Raw genomic sequence first — 14,828 nt, 5'->3', positions numbered from 1 at the left:
TCTTCTCCCCCACCCTCTGGCAGTTTTTCTCTCATATAATGTTTTTGTTTTGAGAATGTTGTATAACTGGAATTATACAGTATAATGTTTGAAAATTGGCTTTCTTTCCCACTCATGATGATGACCTTGAGGTCCGTCCAAGTTGATGAGTATCCAACAGTTCTTTTTTATAGGTGGAATAGTATTACATTTGGTATAGTGCCACAATTTGTTTTCTCTCTTCACCATTTAAGGACATATGAGTTGTTTCCAACTTTGCCTCTTGTAAATAAAACTCTAATGAATAGTCATGCATTTTTTATTGTTATGAAAAATATAGAAGAAAATTTACTACTTTAACCGGTGCTATTTAATACTGTACGATTTAGTGGTACTAAGTACATTCATAATGTTGTACAGCCATCATCATTACCCACTTCTGGAACTTCTAAAATCATCTCAAACAGAAGTTTTGTACCTATTAATAACTCCTATTCCCTCCTTCCCCCATCCTTCAGGTAAGCACTAGTCTATTTTCTATCTCCGAGTTTGCCAGTTAAAGGTACCTCATATAAGTGGAATCATACAATGTTTGTCCTTTTGTATTTGGATTATTTCACTTAGCTTAAAATTTTCAGTTTTGCTTATGCTATAGCATATATTAGAATTTCCTTTTTAAGGCTGAAGAATATTTAATGGTATAGATATACTGTATTTTTTGTTTATCCATCTGTTGATGGGTATTTGGCTTATTTCCATCTTTTGGCTATTATAAATCATGCTGCTATGGACATGGGTGTATAACTATGTTGGAGTCCCTCCCTTCAGTTCTTTCGTGCATATACCTGAAAGTGGAATTTCTTAATCATATGTTAATTCTGTGTTTAACTTTTTAGGAATTACCACTATTTTCTATGGTGGCTGTGCCATTTCTCTTACAAGTAGCGCACAAGAGTATCAAGTTTCCACATTCTTGTCAACGGTTTTCTCTTTTCTTTTCTTTTCTTTTCTTTTCTTTTCTTTTCTTTTCTTTTCTTTCTTTCTTTCTTTCTTTCTTTTCTTTTTTCTTTTCTTTTTCTTTCCTTCCTTCCTTCCTTCCTTCCTTCCTTTCTTTCTTCCCTCTTTCTTTTCTTTTCTTTTTTCTTTCTTTCTTTCTTTCTTTCTTTCTTTCTTTCTTTCTTTCTTTCTTTCTTTCTTTCTCTTTCTTTCTTTCTTTCTTTCTTTCTTTCTTTCTTTCTTTCTTTCTTTCTTTCTTTCTTTCTTTCCTCCTTTCCTTTCCTTTTCTTTCCTTTCTTTCCCTTCTTTCCCTTCTTTCTCTTCTTTTCTTTCTCTTCTTTCTCTCTCTCTGTCTCTCATTCTCTCTTTCACATAGTGTTCAAGACTTTCTTTTAAAAAAAAAAGTCTATTCAGTTGACCTGGCAGTAATTTTGAAAAGACTGTTCTTTCCTCACTGAATTATTGTTGCTCATGTCACGTAACTTTATATATGTTGGTCATCCTCTTCACCACTGCTCTGTCCTTCCATCAGTGCCACACTCTCTTATTTACTTAGTAGCTTTTTAATGTCTTGATGTTTGGTAATGTGTTTTTGTTTCTCTTAAAGAACGTCTTGGCTATTTTATGTATTTATATATTATTTTTGGATTTATTTTTGTAAATTCTAACTACAAAATAAGGGTAATTGTTTAGAAACAAAATGAAATAACTTCAGTTTTTTAAAATGTTAATTCCAGTTACTTACCATACAGTGTTATATTAGTTTCAGGTGTACAGTATAGTGATTCAGCAGTTTTGTACAGTATTCAGTGTTCCTCAAGTAAGTGTACTCTTAATCACCTTCATTTATTTCACCCATATCCCATCCCACCTCCCCTCTGGGAACCATCAGTTTGTTCTCTATAGTTGAGTCTGTTTTTTAGTTTGTCTCTCTTTTTCTTTGTTCATTTGCTTTCTTAAATGCCACATATGAATGAAATCATATAGTATTTCTTTGACTTAACTTAGTATTTTACTCTCTAGATCCCTCCATGTTGTTAGAAATGCCAAGATTTTATTCCTTTTTATGGCTGAATAATATTCCATTGTGTATATGTTTGATATATATACACACACACAGACACACACACACACACATGACTTCCTTATCCGTTAAACTATCTGTGGACACTAGGGCTGCTTCCATAAGTTGGTTTTATACATAATACTACAGTAAACATAGAATGCATATATCATTTGAATTAGTGTTTTTGTATTTTTCGGGTAAATACACAGTATTGCAATTAGTGGGTCATATGGTAATTATATTTTTAACTTTATGAGGAACCTCCATACTGTTTTTCACAGTGGCTACACAAGTTTACATTCCCACCAATGCACAAGGGTTCCTTTTTGTCCACATCCTCCTTGCCAACACTTGTTTCTTGTATTTTTGATTTTTGCTATTCTGACAGGTGTGAGGTGATCTTTCATTGTGGCTTTGATTTGAATTCCCTGATGATGAGTAACATTGAGCATCTTTTCATGTGTCTGTTGATCATCTGTATGTCTTTGGAGAGATGTCTATTCATGTCTTCTGTCCATCTTTAATTGGACTATTACATTTTTGAGTGTTGAGTTGTAGAAGTTCTTTATGTATCTTAGATACTAATACTTTATGAGATCTGTCATTTACAGATATCTTCTCTTGTAAGGTAGGTTATCTTTTAGTTTTATTGATTTCTTTGCTGTGCAGAGCTTTTTATTTTGATGTAATCCCAATAGTTTATTTTTGCTTCTGTCTCCATTAGGAGACTTACCTAGAAAATGTTGCTCTGGCTAATATCAGAGAAATCACTGCCTGAGCTCTCTTCTAGGATCTTTACGGTTTCATGTCTCACATTTAGGTCATTAATCCCTTTTGAGTTTATTTTTGTGTATTATGTAAGAACATGGTCCAGTTTCATTCTTTTCACGTTGTCCAGTTTTCCCAATACCATTTGCTGAAGATACTGTCTTTTTTCATTGCATATTCTTGCCTCCTTTGTTGAAGATTAATTGACCATGTAATCCTGGTGTATTTCTGGGCTCCATCCTACTGATCTGTATGTTGTGTGTATGTGTGTGTGCATGTGTGCCAGTACCATACTATGTTGATTGCTACAGATTTTTAAGAAATTTTCAGATCTGGGATTGTGATACCTCCAGTTTTGTTCTTTTTCAGGATTGCTTTGGCTCTTCATTGTCTTTTGATAGCGATTGCATTATATCTTTAGATTGCTTTGGGCAGTATGGACATTTTAGCAATATTTGTTCTTCTAACCCATGAGCATGGAATATCTTTCCATTGTTTGTGTCATCTCCAATTTCTTTCATCAGTGTTTTATAATTTTCAGAGTACAGACCTTTTACCTCCTTGGTTTAAGTTTATTCCTAAGTGTTTGAATATTTTTGCTGTGATTGTAAATGGGATTGTTTTCTTAATTTCTCTTTCTGCCACTTCATTACTAGTGTATAGAAATGCAGTGTATTTCTGTATATTGATTTTGTGTCTTGTGATCTTTCTGAATTCTTTTTTTAAAATATTTTATTTTTAGAGAGAATAAGACAGTGGAAAGAGGAGCAGTGTATTTGTCTTGGCTATTTTAGATTCTTTGTATTTCCATATAAATATGCCTCACTTTCATGATTTTATCTCTACTTTCACCATGTCAAAAATCTAAAACTTTGAATGGGATTACATTAACTCTAGATCAATTTATGAATAATTAATATAAGAATACTGTAGTTTGTGCTTTCATTTATTTAGGTCTTAATTTCTCAGTAATGTTTTCAAGATGGAGATATATATATTTCATCACATCTGTTCCTAATTTTTTAGTACTTTTGGCTCTATTGCAAATGATATTGTTTTTAAATTGTCTTTGTCTGATGCTGGCATATAAAAATACAATTGAATTTTTATATAGTAATCTTACAGTGTTTACCCATGAATTCTGATAGATTCTTTCGGATATTCTATTTATACAGTGGCATTTGTGAAAAATGATTTTAGTTCTATTAATTTACTTATTTTTCTTGTCTTACTAAATTTGTTAGAACCTCCACTTCACTACTGAATAGAAATGGTAATACATATCCTTGTCTTAGTTTCAAACTTAGTGTTCCATATTTTACCATTAATATATTAGGTGTGGTTTTTCTGACAAAGATACTCAGGATAAGAAAATTCCCTTCTAGTCATAGTTTTCTGAGCATTGTTAATTTTTATTTCAATTTTCTTAAATGATATTTATACACCAATTGAATTGATACATGTAGTCTGTATCAGTTTATTTGTATGAAGTGGGTTACATTTTATTTTTTAACACCAAGCCAGTCTTACATACCTAATTTGGTCACATATGTCACCTTTTATATATAATACTGAATTTTATTTGCTAATATTTTATGAAAGCTTTTTGAATCTATATCAGAGATATTGGCCTATAATACTTCATCTTTTTTGTTGTTTTTTTTTTTGTTGTTGTTGTTTTTTTTTTTTACTTCATCTTTTTTGTAATGTTAGTTTGGTGTTTAGATGATGCTGGCCTTAGACAATGATTTTTGAAGTGTCCCTTATTTTTCTATTTTCAGACTGTTTATGTAAGATTGCTTGTGTTTATTCCTTTAATATTTGGAAGAATAAAACAGAAATCCCATTTAGTTCTGAGGTTACCTTCATGGGAAAATTTTAAATTGCAGAATCATTTTCTATTATTTTTTATTATTTTTTCAAACTTTTTTTTCTTTCCTCTTTTTCTGGCATTCCTATTACATATATGTTAAATCATTTGATATTCTTCAACAAATCGTTGAGTTTCTTTTTTTTGCTTTGTGCTCTAGTGTCATTGTTTCTTTGGAATTTATTTCAGAGTATATTAAGTTCATTGATCTTCAGTGTCTAATTTTTAAAAGGCCATCTAGTGAATTTTTCATCCATATATTTTTCAGGTGTAAAATTTCTTTTCTAGAACTTTGGTTCATTTTTTAGTTTTTTAAATAGTTTCATCTTTGCAGTTTTCATTTCTCTCAGATTCTCTATTTGTCTCTTCATTGGGTTCAGCTTATCCTTTAAATCTTGAACTTATTTACAATAGTGAATTCCATCATCTCTGTCATTTTTTTCTGCTTCTATTGAATGTTTTTCCTCTGCTCATCATAGGTCACATTCTCATACCTATTCATTTTTGATTTATGCTGGCCTGGATTTTGGTTTTTATTTTTTATTTATCTTTGTTTCAAGTTTTTATTTAAATTTTAGTTGATGTATAGTATAATGTTAGTTTCAGGAGTAGAATTTAATGACTCATCACTTACATACAACACCCAGTGCTCATCACAAGTGCCTTCCTTGATGCACATCACCCACTTAATCCATTCCTCTGTACACCTCTCCTCCAGCAACCCTCAGTTTGGTCTCTCTAGTTATGAGTCTGTTTTATGGTTTGCCTCTCTTTTTTTTCTTCCCCTATATTCATCTGTTTCATTTCTTAAATTCCTCATATGAGTGAAATCATATGGTATTTGTCTTTCTCTGACAGACTTATTTGGCTTAGTATAATACACTTTATACTCCATTCATGTCGTTGTCTTACTTTAGACAATGTTGAATTTTGTTATAGAATGGAAACTTGGATTATCTTGAGTCTTTTAAGATTTCCTAGGGCATGTGTAGAGTGGTCTTTACAAAAGGCTAGATTGGTCCAAACTCTTAAGTCCTGGTCTTTTTAGGATTTCTACCAAATTTCCAGGGTTTTATTCAGTAAGGTTTCCCTGCCATGTTAGAATTTGAGCATCTTCTAATCTTGTACAAGTTTTTATGGTTGTTTAGACCACAATTTTTAAGAATTCATGCTTTCCCTGTTAGTTGTTCCTTGTTTAGCCTTGTGGAATCTCACCTCTAAATAGCCACAGCTTAGTATTCAGCCAAAAAAATAAATAAATAAATATCTTCTGTACATATTTCTGATCCCTCCCTCTGCAGCTCTCTTCTCTCCAGTGTGCTGCAGCACAAATTTCACTTGTTTCAGTAACCTTGAAACTCTGTTCTCTGTTGCTTTAGCTCAGTGAGGTTGTTGCTTTAGGACTCACCTTATTTGTGTGTGTTTTCTTAGATGTCACATTTCTGTAGGGTCTGTTCTTCAATGTTCACTTTTATGGTTTTAAGAGGAAGGCTAATCTGGTACCGGTTACTCAAAATTGGAAAGCAGAAGTCTTGTTCCATATATTTTGAAGCTATGGAATTATTAGATGGATCAAATTGAGAATTGTTACATCGTCTTATGGAATAAACTCTTATCATTATGAAATTTATCTATCTATAGCTATATCTTTTGCTTTAAAGTCCCATTTTTAAAGTTAATACAGCTATCTCCGTTTTTTGGGGGGATGTTTTGGTTTTAGCTAGTGTTTGCATTGTATATCCTTTTTTATTATTTTAACTCCTCTATTTATGTAAAGCATGTTTTTATAAACAATGTAATATTTTATCTGAAAATGTTTAATTAGAGTTTTTAACTCATTTAATGAGATATTGATGGGGTTTAAGTCTCCCTTCTTGCTATTTGTTTTTCATTCTTTCTTCATTTAGTTTCCCTTTGTTCTTCATTTCTTGCCTTTTTCTAGGTTGAGTATTTCTAATATTTCCTGATTTATTACTTTTTAGTTATACTGTTCTTTTAGAGGTTACCTATATTATAGTATGCATTGACTTATGTTAAAAGTTCAGAAATAACAGGAATAAAACCAGTGAATTACTAAAGCAATAGTAAGTACATTTTGCTGGAAGCACTCAAACCAAAAGATAGACTGAGGCTTGGGGTATATTTAAATCAACTTACACAGTGGGGGAGAGCAATAACTCTGTTCTTCATGGTGATAGATTATATTAAAATTTTCTTAAATTATAGAGAATTGTTCAGTGGTTATCTCATATCAACCTGGGAAACAGTTCAAGTTTTATTTATGATTTCCAGAGGCATAAACAAGAAATGACCCAGGTCAAGTTAGCCTTGCAAAATAAGCTAAATTAAACTTTGGTTTGTATGATTAACCTGGTTTTGTTTGCTTAGGAAGTTTCAACACAGGTCTCCATTTGCTCTTTATTTTAACATTTATTGCAGTCAACCTAAAATACATTCCTTTAGCACTTCCCAAACAGTGCAGGGATCCTATAACATTTTAATTTTTATCTATCTTAATTTTCATTTATCATCTTTACCCTTGTTTTTTTTGTTGTTGTCAGATATGTTACTTATGTATATGTTAAAATGCTCCAAGATTTGTCTTAACTAGCCCTGATCGACTGTATGTAGTACTCTTCATTTCTTTTTCTTTCTTTTCTTTTTTGTTTTTTTCAGGTTTGTGCTTCCATCTAGGAATTTTCCCTTCAACTGAAAATTATTCCTTTAATACTTCAGGTGTTCTTTTGACTAGTTTCCTCAAAGTTTTGTCTGTAATATCTGTTTCACTTAAATTTCTTAGGAATTCTGGGTACAGAATTCTAGATTATATATTTTATCACCTATATGTCATCCATTGTTTTTCCAACTTCCATGGGGTTGTTGAAATATTAGCCAACAATTTTATTACGGCTCTGTTGAAGGCAGTGCCTTTTTTTCCCCATTGGGTGCTTTTTGTCTTTGCTTTTCAACAGTTCTGTGATTTCCCTAGGTGTGGACTTGAGGGTTTTGGATGTTTTGTTGTTTTGTATTTATCCCACTTTTTTCACTTTTTTCTTACGTTTTTCTTGTTAGCACCTTCTTTTTTCCTCTGGGCTTCACTTTGGATATATTTTTATTGGCCTGTCTTTGGATCACTAATCCATCTTCTGCTATGTCCAGTATGCTGATAAACACATCTAGTGATTTCTTAATTTCAGGTACTGTATTTCTCAGTTCTAGAATATTATACTTAATTTTTTCAAATAAATTTCAATTTTCTGCAGAAATCTACCTTTTCATCTATATTTAGGCATTATACTATTCTCTTGAGCATATTAATCAGTTATTTTAAAGTCTGTGTGTCATAATTTATATCTGAATAATGTGTTGGAGATTTCTATTACTGGTTTTGCCTCAATTTTGAGTGTGTGTTAGTATTCCTCATAATTTTTTTTCCATATCATTTTTAATGTCCAACGTTTATAATATGAGGGCCAGGGCTTTCTCCTCAACTCAAGTTTATAAATTTTCGATTGGCTTGTGAGGCCAATAGGGATACTTCTTGTCTAATTTGGTTTCTGGGAAGACTTCATTCAGGTCCTCAGTGGTCATCTGATCAAATGGAATTATGTTCTTCATCTTCTCCAGCTCTTTTTTCATATTCTTCAATCCTGGCCTTTGAGAGGGACAAAAACTCAGCACAGCTTTTCACATCTTCTTTTTCCTCAGCATCCACCTGGACAGTGTATTTATCCTCTGGCACAGGAACCTTCAGGGTATTAAACCTCTTCTCACAGTCATCTACCAAGCCAGCCTTTGCCACATTGGCCTTGTAGTAAGCCCAGTCGATAGCAGGTGGTTTCTCAGGAAGAGTAGCCAACCTGGAGGTAAGCATCTCATTCCAGGATTTCAGGGAGTTGGCAATGGCCATCTGGTTTCGGGGTATGATCTCCCCAAAAGCTACCCAGTCAATGGTTTTTAGAGCAAGTTTTCGCCCAGCCATCTTGAGATCCTTCACCGACCCCAGCGGCCCACTGCCTCATAATTTTTTAATGCCACATGTGGATGAAATATAATAGAGGCTCTGGATGATAGTATAAGTAAAATTTTCTTCAGGAGGCAAGTAGAATCTGCCAGATACCTTTGATCCTTTTGAAGTTGGGTTTTAAGCTCTGTTAGAGCCTAGTATATTTCAGATATGACCTTATACTGAGGCTTGTTTATATGGAACCTCGGCCTTTCTTTTTTCTCATCTGAGTCCTGACATGCTTATTAGATCTTACCCCCATGGCAGAGCTTAAACTCCAGCCTGTGTCTCCTCAGCACCACACAACTCTATATAGCTTATTTGCCCCCCTAGTTGCTGTTTTCTGCCATTTTATTGTAGTGGTTAATAGGTGCCTTAACTTGTGCATGTGCAGCTGATGGATCAGTCACCAAAGAGAATTTGTATGGGGATGTGTGGGCTCCTCCACAGTTCCCTTTGTTCTGATTCTCAAATCCCATACAGTTTGAAACCCTGAACTCCTACTTTGATTTCCTTGTGGGACTACCACTTGGATTTCATTTCTCTGTGCCATAATTTGGAACATATCCTCAGAGAAAATCCAGGATATCCCTTGTGCACATTCCTTCTTTTGAGGAATGTGACCTGCAAGACCTGCCTGCATTGGTTTCTGTGCTCACATAGAGAAACTCCTACCACACTTAGGCCTGAAGGGAAGAAGAATGAGTAGATTACTAGAAATTTAAGGACAAAGGCATAAAGAAAGGACCACTTTGAGAGGAGTATATGTTTCATCAAGTGATGCAGTCATCTTGAAGTGATCCTTCATCCAACTTTGGCCAAACTCAGCCAGAAACCAGAAGGCAAGAAAACACATTAACATAGTTCACACAAGTCAGCTTAGCAGGGTGGGGAAAGATGTAGAGTCATCAAGGAGAAAATAGATAATATTTAGCATAGTTTACCCCTTTATTCTTCAATACGTATACTTTTTCTTCATTTGGGAGAAAGTGTCTCAACCAAAGGAGACACATGAAATTCTACCAACTCTGGTAGCATTGTGAAATAGTATCAGTTCAGAAATACTTTTCCTGAAACTTAAAATGTTAGGCACCACTAGTATTTTTCACAGAAAGAAAGCAAGATTATATAAAATCCCATTTTGCATGGCATGTGACAAGAAGAGAGAGAAACAGGTAAAATAAATACACTTGAGTGTCTGCTTGATAGCTAGTCATGAGAATTGGTAATCATAGCTTCCTTCTTCAAATAGTCTGCGTATTCTCCTTTACCCTCTGCCATTACTTTGCTGGATAGAATTCTTTACCTGGTAGTGGACTTCAAATCTCAATTCTAGGGAATCTGAATCTTTAATGTCCCTGCATTTTGGGGATTGGTGCAGTTTTTCATTGACCAGTACTTTTGTAAAGAGTGCTGAAAAATGCCCTGCTAGATTTCCTGGGTTCCAAATACAGTGCTACCCATTGTGTCGCTGTTGCCTCTGTTTGGTAGCAGGAACTTCCATTTCCCCTTGTCATCAAAATCAATCGGTCTGGCCAGTACAGCAGTCCTTTATGTACATGTTAATTCAGCTGCATGGAAAGTCCTCACATGGCCAGTACATAGTCTTAGTTTCCACTTAATCAGTTTTCTGGTAGAAGTCAAGATTCGTGGTAAAAACACGCCTCCTTGAGCACTAGGTCCTTAAAAATGACAAAGCTAAGGTTTTATTGACTGGAGGTATACATTTTTCAAGTCATTAAGTATGATAATGAGAGGGACCACTTTTACTTCTGCTGCTTGATTGCTAGACTTGTGCAATCCATCAGGGGAGACTGTATCATATATTTGTTGCTGGTTTAACACAAATAGTACATCCTCTAGGATGATAACTTATCTTCACGATATTGTTTTCAACAGATATGGATGGTAGCTGAACCTTCAATATAGGTCATTTCACTCCCTTATCAAGCCAACTGTTTCTGAATGATGGAATACATAGTGAGATCAGTAAAATCCATAAGCATGATACCATTGCCATACTTCTTTTGTCATAAACTATATTCTTTGTTTGAAAGCAGTGTTGTAATGGATAAGCATTCCATAAATGATGGTGCTGCAGAACATGAGGCACAGAAAGAAAATCTGAATTAGAACACAGATCTATCCTTTTAAGGACAAAACTGTTCACCCCAAAGTGATAGGGATCCATCAATCTACCATCAGATATCCAGCCAGCTGGTTCCTTTGGGGGATGGTGCCATATTGAAAGCTCAGCATGCATTGACTTATGCTTTTGGGAGGTTGGACACTCAACAGTGGTGGTAACCAGATCAGTGTTTGTGAGTTAATGACCATGTTGTTGGACTCATACATAATCTCCATCCTTGTTGCCATAGCCACTTTGTACATAGGTCTATTGAATAAGCACTGGATTAGCCAGGGAAAGAAGCTGGCTGGCACTCACAAGAAGGGTCACCTTGTCCACTTGAACAATGAGAGTCTTCTTTATAGTGGGAAATTAATATTTTTATATTCTCTGCTCATTCAAGAGGTCCATTCGCATACCACTTACCCACATCTTTTAATCATCATTTTTCCATTTTCTTTTTCTTTTTTTTAATTCATTTACGATAGTCACAGAGAGAGAGGCAGAGACACAGGCAGAGGGAGAAGCAGGCTCCATGCACCGGGAGCCCAATGTGGGACTTGATCCCGGGTCTCCAGGATCGCGCCCTGGGCCAAAGGCAGGCGCCAAACCGCTGTGCCACCCAGGGATCCCCCCATTTTCTTTTTCAAATCTGTGGTCATCTAGTGAACTTGTCACTTCCCATAAGTCACTCTGTTCTAGATCCATACCTACGTTCATTATCCTTTCGCATGAAATAGACAAATGCACAATTTTGAATAGGGTTATAGATGTGGGATCATCCATTTTCTGGCTGATAACAGCATCTGATGCAAATCCATTTTTAAACTAGGTTCCTATTCCTCTCTTTTAATGTGTGATAGGAAAGTCCCCAAGAAGCCAAAAAAATGGACTGAGGACGAAGGGTTAAATTAAGTACTATGAGATTCTAAATTGACTGCTTATGCAATTTAGATATCCCTCCCATACCTGTTCAAACCTACTCAGTTCCATTTTATGATGAAATTGCTTGTCTACCCAAATTATGTTTCAGTATATCAGTTAATGACTAGCTCATGATGGAAGTTCAAGCGGCATAATCATTTGGTGTCCTGTGATCAGGCATTTTTTTCTTCCAGGGTTCTGTCACAAGCCAGGTAATGTTTGTAAATCAAGTGTTATGTGCACAATAGGGCTTTTCTTTTTTCTGAAAACTAGAGACTTTCTGGAGACTTCTAATAGCATTTTCATTATACATTTGATTTTAGCCAAAAGGCCAAGAAGCAACCAATGCACAGCATTTCTGTCATAATATCTTAAACAGTCCTGGGTCATAAAGCCCATGTGGTTGGGGAATATATATTGAGGCCTGGACCTGTTAAGGAGCCCTTTCTTACTATGGGCCACATTGAAAACTGACAGCCTACTGGGTTACTTCCCCTGACCAGATGGCTCAGAGTAACAAAGCCCACCAGGCTTTGTACCTCTTTGTAGTGGGCTGTTCAAACACATCATGTAGTCCTCCACTCTAGAAGAATCTCTTAGTATGCATGAAATGACTGAACCTTTAGAAACTTCAATCTCCTGATACATCCCTCAACTTTTGTAGGACTTAACTCTCTCCTTCTGCTAAACAATTAGCTTGCTCAGGCACTACCTCTGTTATTTCTCATCAAATCAGTTAACATAACATCACTAATGTAATGGCCCAGCATGACATTCTGTGAGATAAGATTAAGTACTCTCCAGACTAATTACAACAGAACAGAACTGATTATATCCTTGGGACTAGACATTTAAGGTATTGTTGCTTATTCATATAAATGCAAATGACAACAGCTAGAGATTGCAAGTCCTCTATGGTGTCTTGAAGTCCTAAACAGTGTGCTTCCTTGGCCACTATAGAGGTATGTCACAGGTAGGGTCTGTGATCCCTTTGGACCCTCTTAAGATGGACTCAGGCAAATGTTCCATCTCTGATGTGATCCCCATAAGCCCCAGGCTGGAGGGCTCACATGGAGTTTCAGAATAACAAGGTACACTTAGAGCCATTAACAAATAACTTCCAGAATATCCAGACATTTTCCATTTCTCAGTAAACGATCTCCTTGTCAAAAAGCTCTTCCAAAATGGCTTGAGAGAAAAATTGACAGTATTTATCTGTGGTCATATTATTGGGCCCTTCCTTAGAGGGATCTAGCCTCCTTGGAGACCAGGTCTAGGAAATGGCTCAATTTTGAGAGCTGGAAACAGATCACGAATTACAGTAATTTTTATTTATCTCTGCCCAGCAGATTTAGAGTCTTTTTAATTTTGTGATCATTAGTCATCATTAGCACTCTGCCCTATAGTTTATTGTAGTGATTGCTTCCACCTTGTGTCTAAGGGCTAAATGGTGTTTACCTGTTTATCACTCCAGGGTTCCATTATTCTTGAACAGATCAGGGAAACCAATCCCACTGCAGCACCATCTGTCATTTCTGATTTAATGAAGAAAAATTACCACACAACTGTCATGGATGCCAGTGTACCCCCTTACCAGTGCCTTCCTAGGCAAGATGAGAAGACTGCACATAATAGATCCATTCCAGTATTTCCATTTCCATGGTCCCTTGGACTCTTTGTTCTATAGGGAAATTCTAGCATTTAAATACCATTTAAAAAGGCCACTGTGGAGTCCAAGAATTTATTCAACTAACTGTTAATGCCGTTGCAAGTTCTCATTAAATTCTGAATCCCAGGGAGTTACACATCTAAATTAAATGAGCCTACACAAGACTTAATTTTCACCTCTGTTGGTCTAAAACACCTTTTATCTTACTGCCTCAGAAGTGTTGAGATCTTAACTTTCATTTTAGGCCTAGAGGCAATGAAAGGTGGTAAGGTGAGTTCTGAGGAAAATTTCCCTTAATTTGTGAGTCATTGGAAGGTTTTTAAGCAGAGGAGTGATTTTTTCCTCAAAAAGGATACTATTAAAAGAAAAGGGTTTGCCTCTGTCAGTAGGATATTTAAAATTCTCAGCCTCTGTGTCTGGCAAAATACATCTCATATCTCATGGTTTCATTTCTTCCCCATTCTTACTGTAAGAAACCTGGAAGGCTTAAATTTTTAATTGGCACTATACCTTTACAGACCTTACATCATGCTCTTGGCTTTGTTCTATGTCGTATGCGCTGTCTACAGCGGAAGAAGGACTCCTTCAAAACTGCCTGCAAGTATTTAATTGTATATCCATAACATTTTTAACATCTCTCTTATCTGAGACCATCAGAAGAATTTAAGTGATAATCATAATTTTTATAACTGTTCTTATTGTAGCAATTAAATGTCATGACCATTTGATCTCAGATCATGCTCTCAATCTGCATTTCACCTTGTGCTACCATTGATGGTAATTAGAGTAATCAAGATGCTAGTACATCCCATAGATCATTATGTTCCTAATGAATCCAATCCCAGATCTGATCTTGATGGTCTATTTATTGGGGCTATTTCTGGTATGATTACTGTGTTTGAGCCAGAAAAGAGATGGCATACTCAGAATAAGTCAAGGAAGATCTAATAGACCATTTACCAAACTGTGGTCATAGTATAGGGTTAATGCAAGGGATAATGCAGTACACTAGAGCCAGTAATGGTATAGAAGTGTTACTATACCTAGGGCTGAAAGGAGTAGAAGGGAAGTTAGCAGAACCCAGAAGGAAAAAGTCTTGAGAGAAACTGGATTCTTTGGGAGGCACAGCCATCCAGAGGCTTCACATGGAGAGTCAGGGGATCTCTTCTGTCCTACCAGAGCTCCCCAGTAGTGGGACCCATTGGAAAGCCAGAAGACAGGGGAGACCTTTAATATATATGTTATAGAGGTCAGCCTCCTGACAGCAAGTTATATGGATAGAGAGGCACACCAATTAAATGAAGAGTTTCTATAATATTATTGGAATCTTGTTAAAGGCATAGCCTGAAGAAGGAAAGTAGTATAATTTGACGAGGCTTTCTTAGACTAGAACTAAGGATCCAGTCAGCTTGGGAAAGGAGA

The 14,828-nt window shown here is 35.5% G+C and overlaps 1 protein-coding gene across 9 annotated transcripts in view; it reads left to right on the top strand.

The window, feature by feature from the left end:
* Positions 1 to 14,828, top strand: part of ADAD1 (adenosine deaminase domain containing 1) — a 98,705-nt gene that overhangs the window by 55,255 nt on the left and 28,622 nt on the right. Inside the window, exon 14 of one of the 9 annotated variants that reach the window (XM_077861136.1) lies at positions 13,925 to 14,088. The exons of 7 other annotated variants lie outside the window; for them this stretch is intronic. In XM_077861136.1, coding sequence (XP_077717262.1) covers positions 13,925 to 14,073 — 149 coding nt within the window. In that variant the 3' untranslated portion in view covers positions 14,074 to 14,088. Of the gene's footprint in view, positions 1 to 13,924; positions 14,089 to 14,828 lie in introns of those variants that run through there. One more of the 9 variants, XM_077861135.1, reaches the window with a different exon arrangement.

The sequence above is a fragment of the Canis aureus genome, chromosome 20 (genome assembly GCF_053574225.1).
Source record: "Canis aureus isolate CA01 chromosome 20, VMU_Caureus_v.1.0, whole genome shotgun sequence".
NCBI lineage: Eukaryota > Metazoa > Chordata > Mammalia > Carnivora > Canidae > Canis > Canis aureus.
This window is presented reverse-complemented; position numbering and strand designations above follow the sequence as displayed.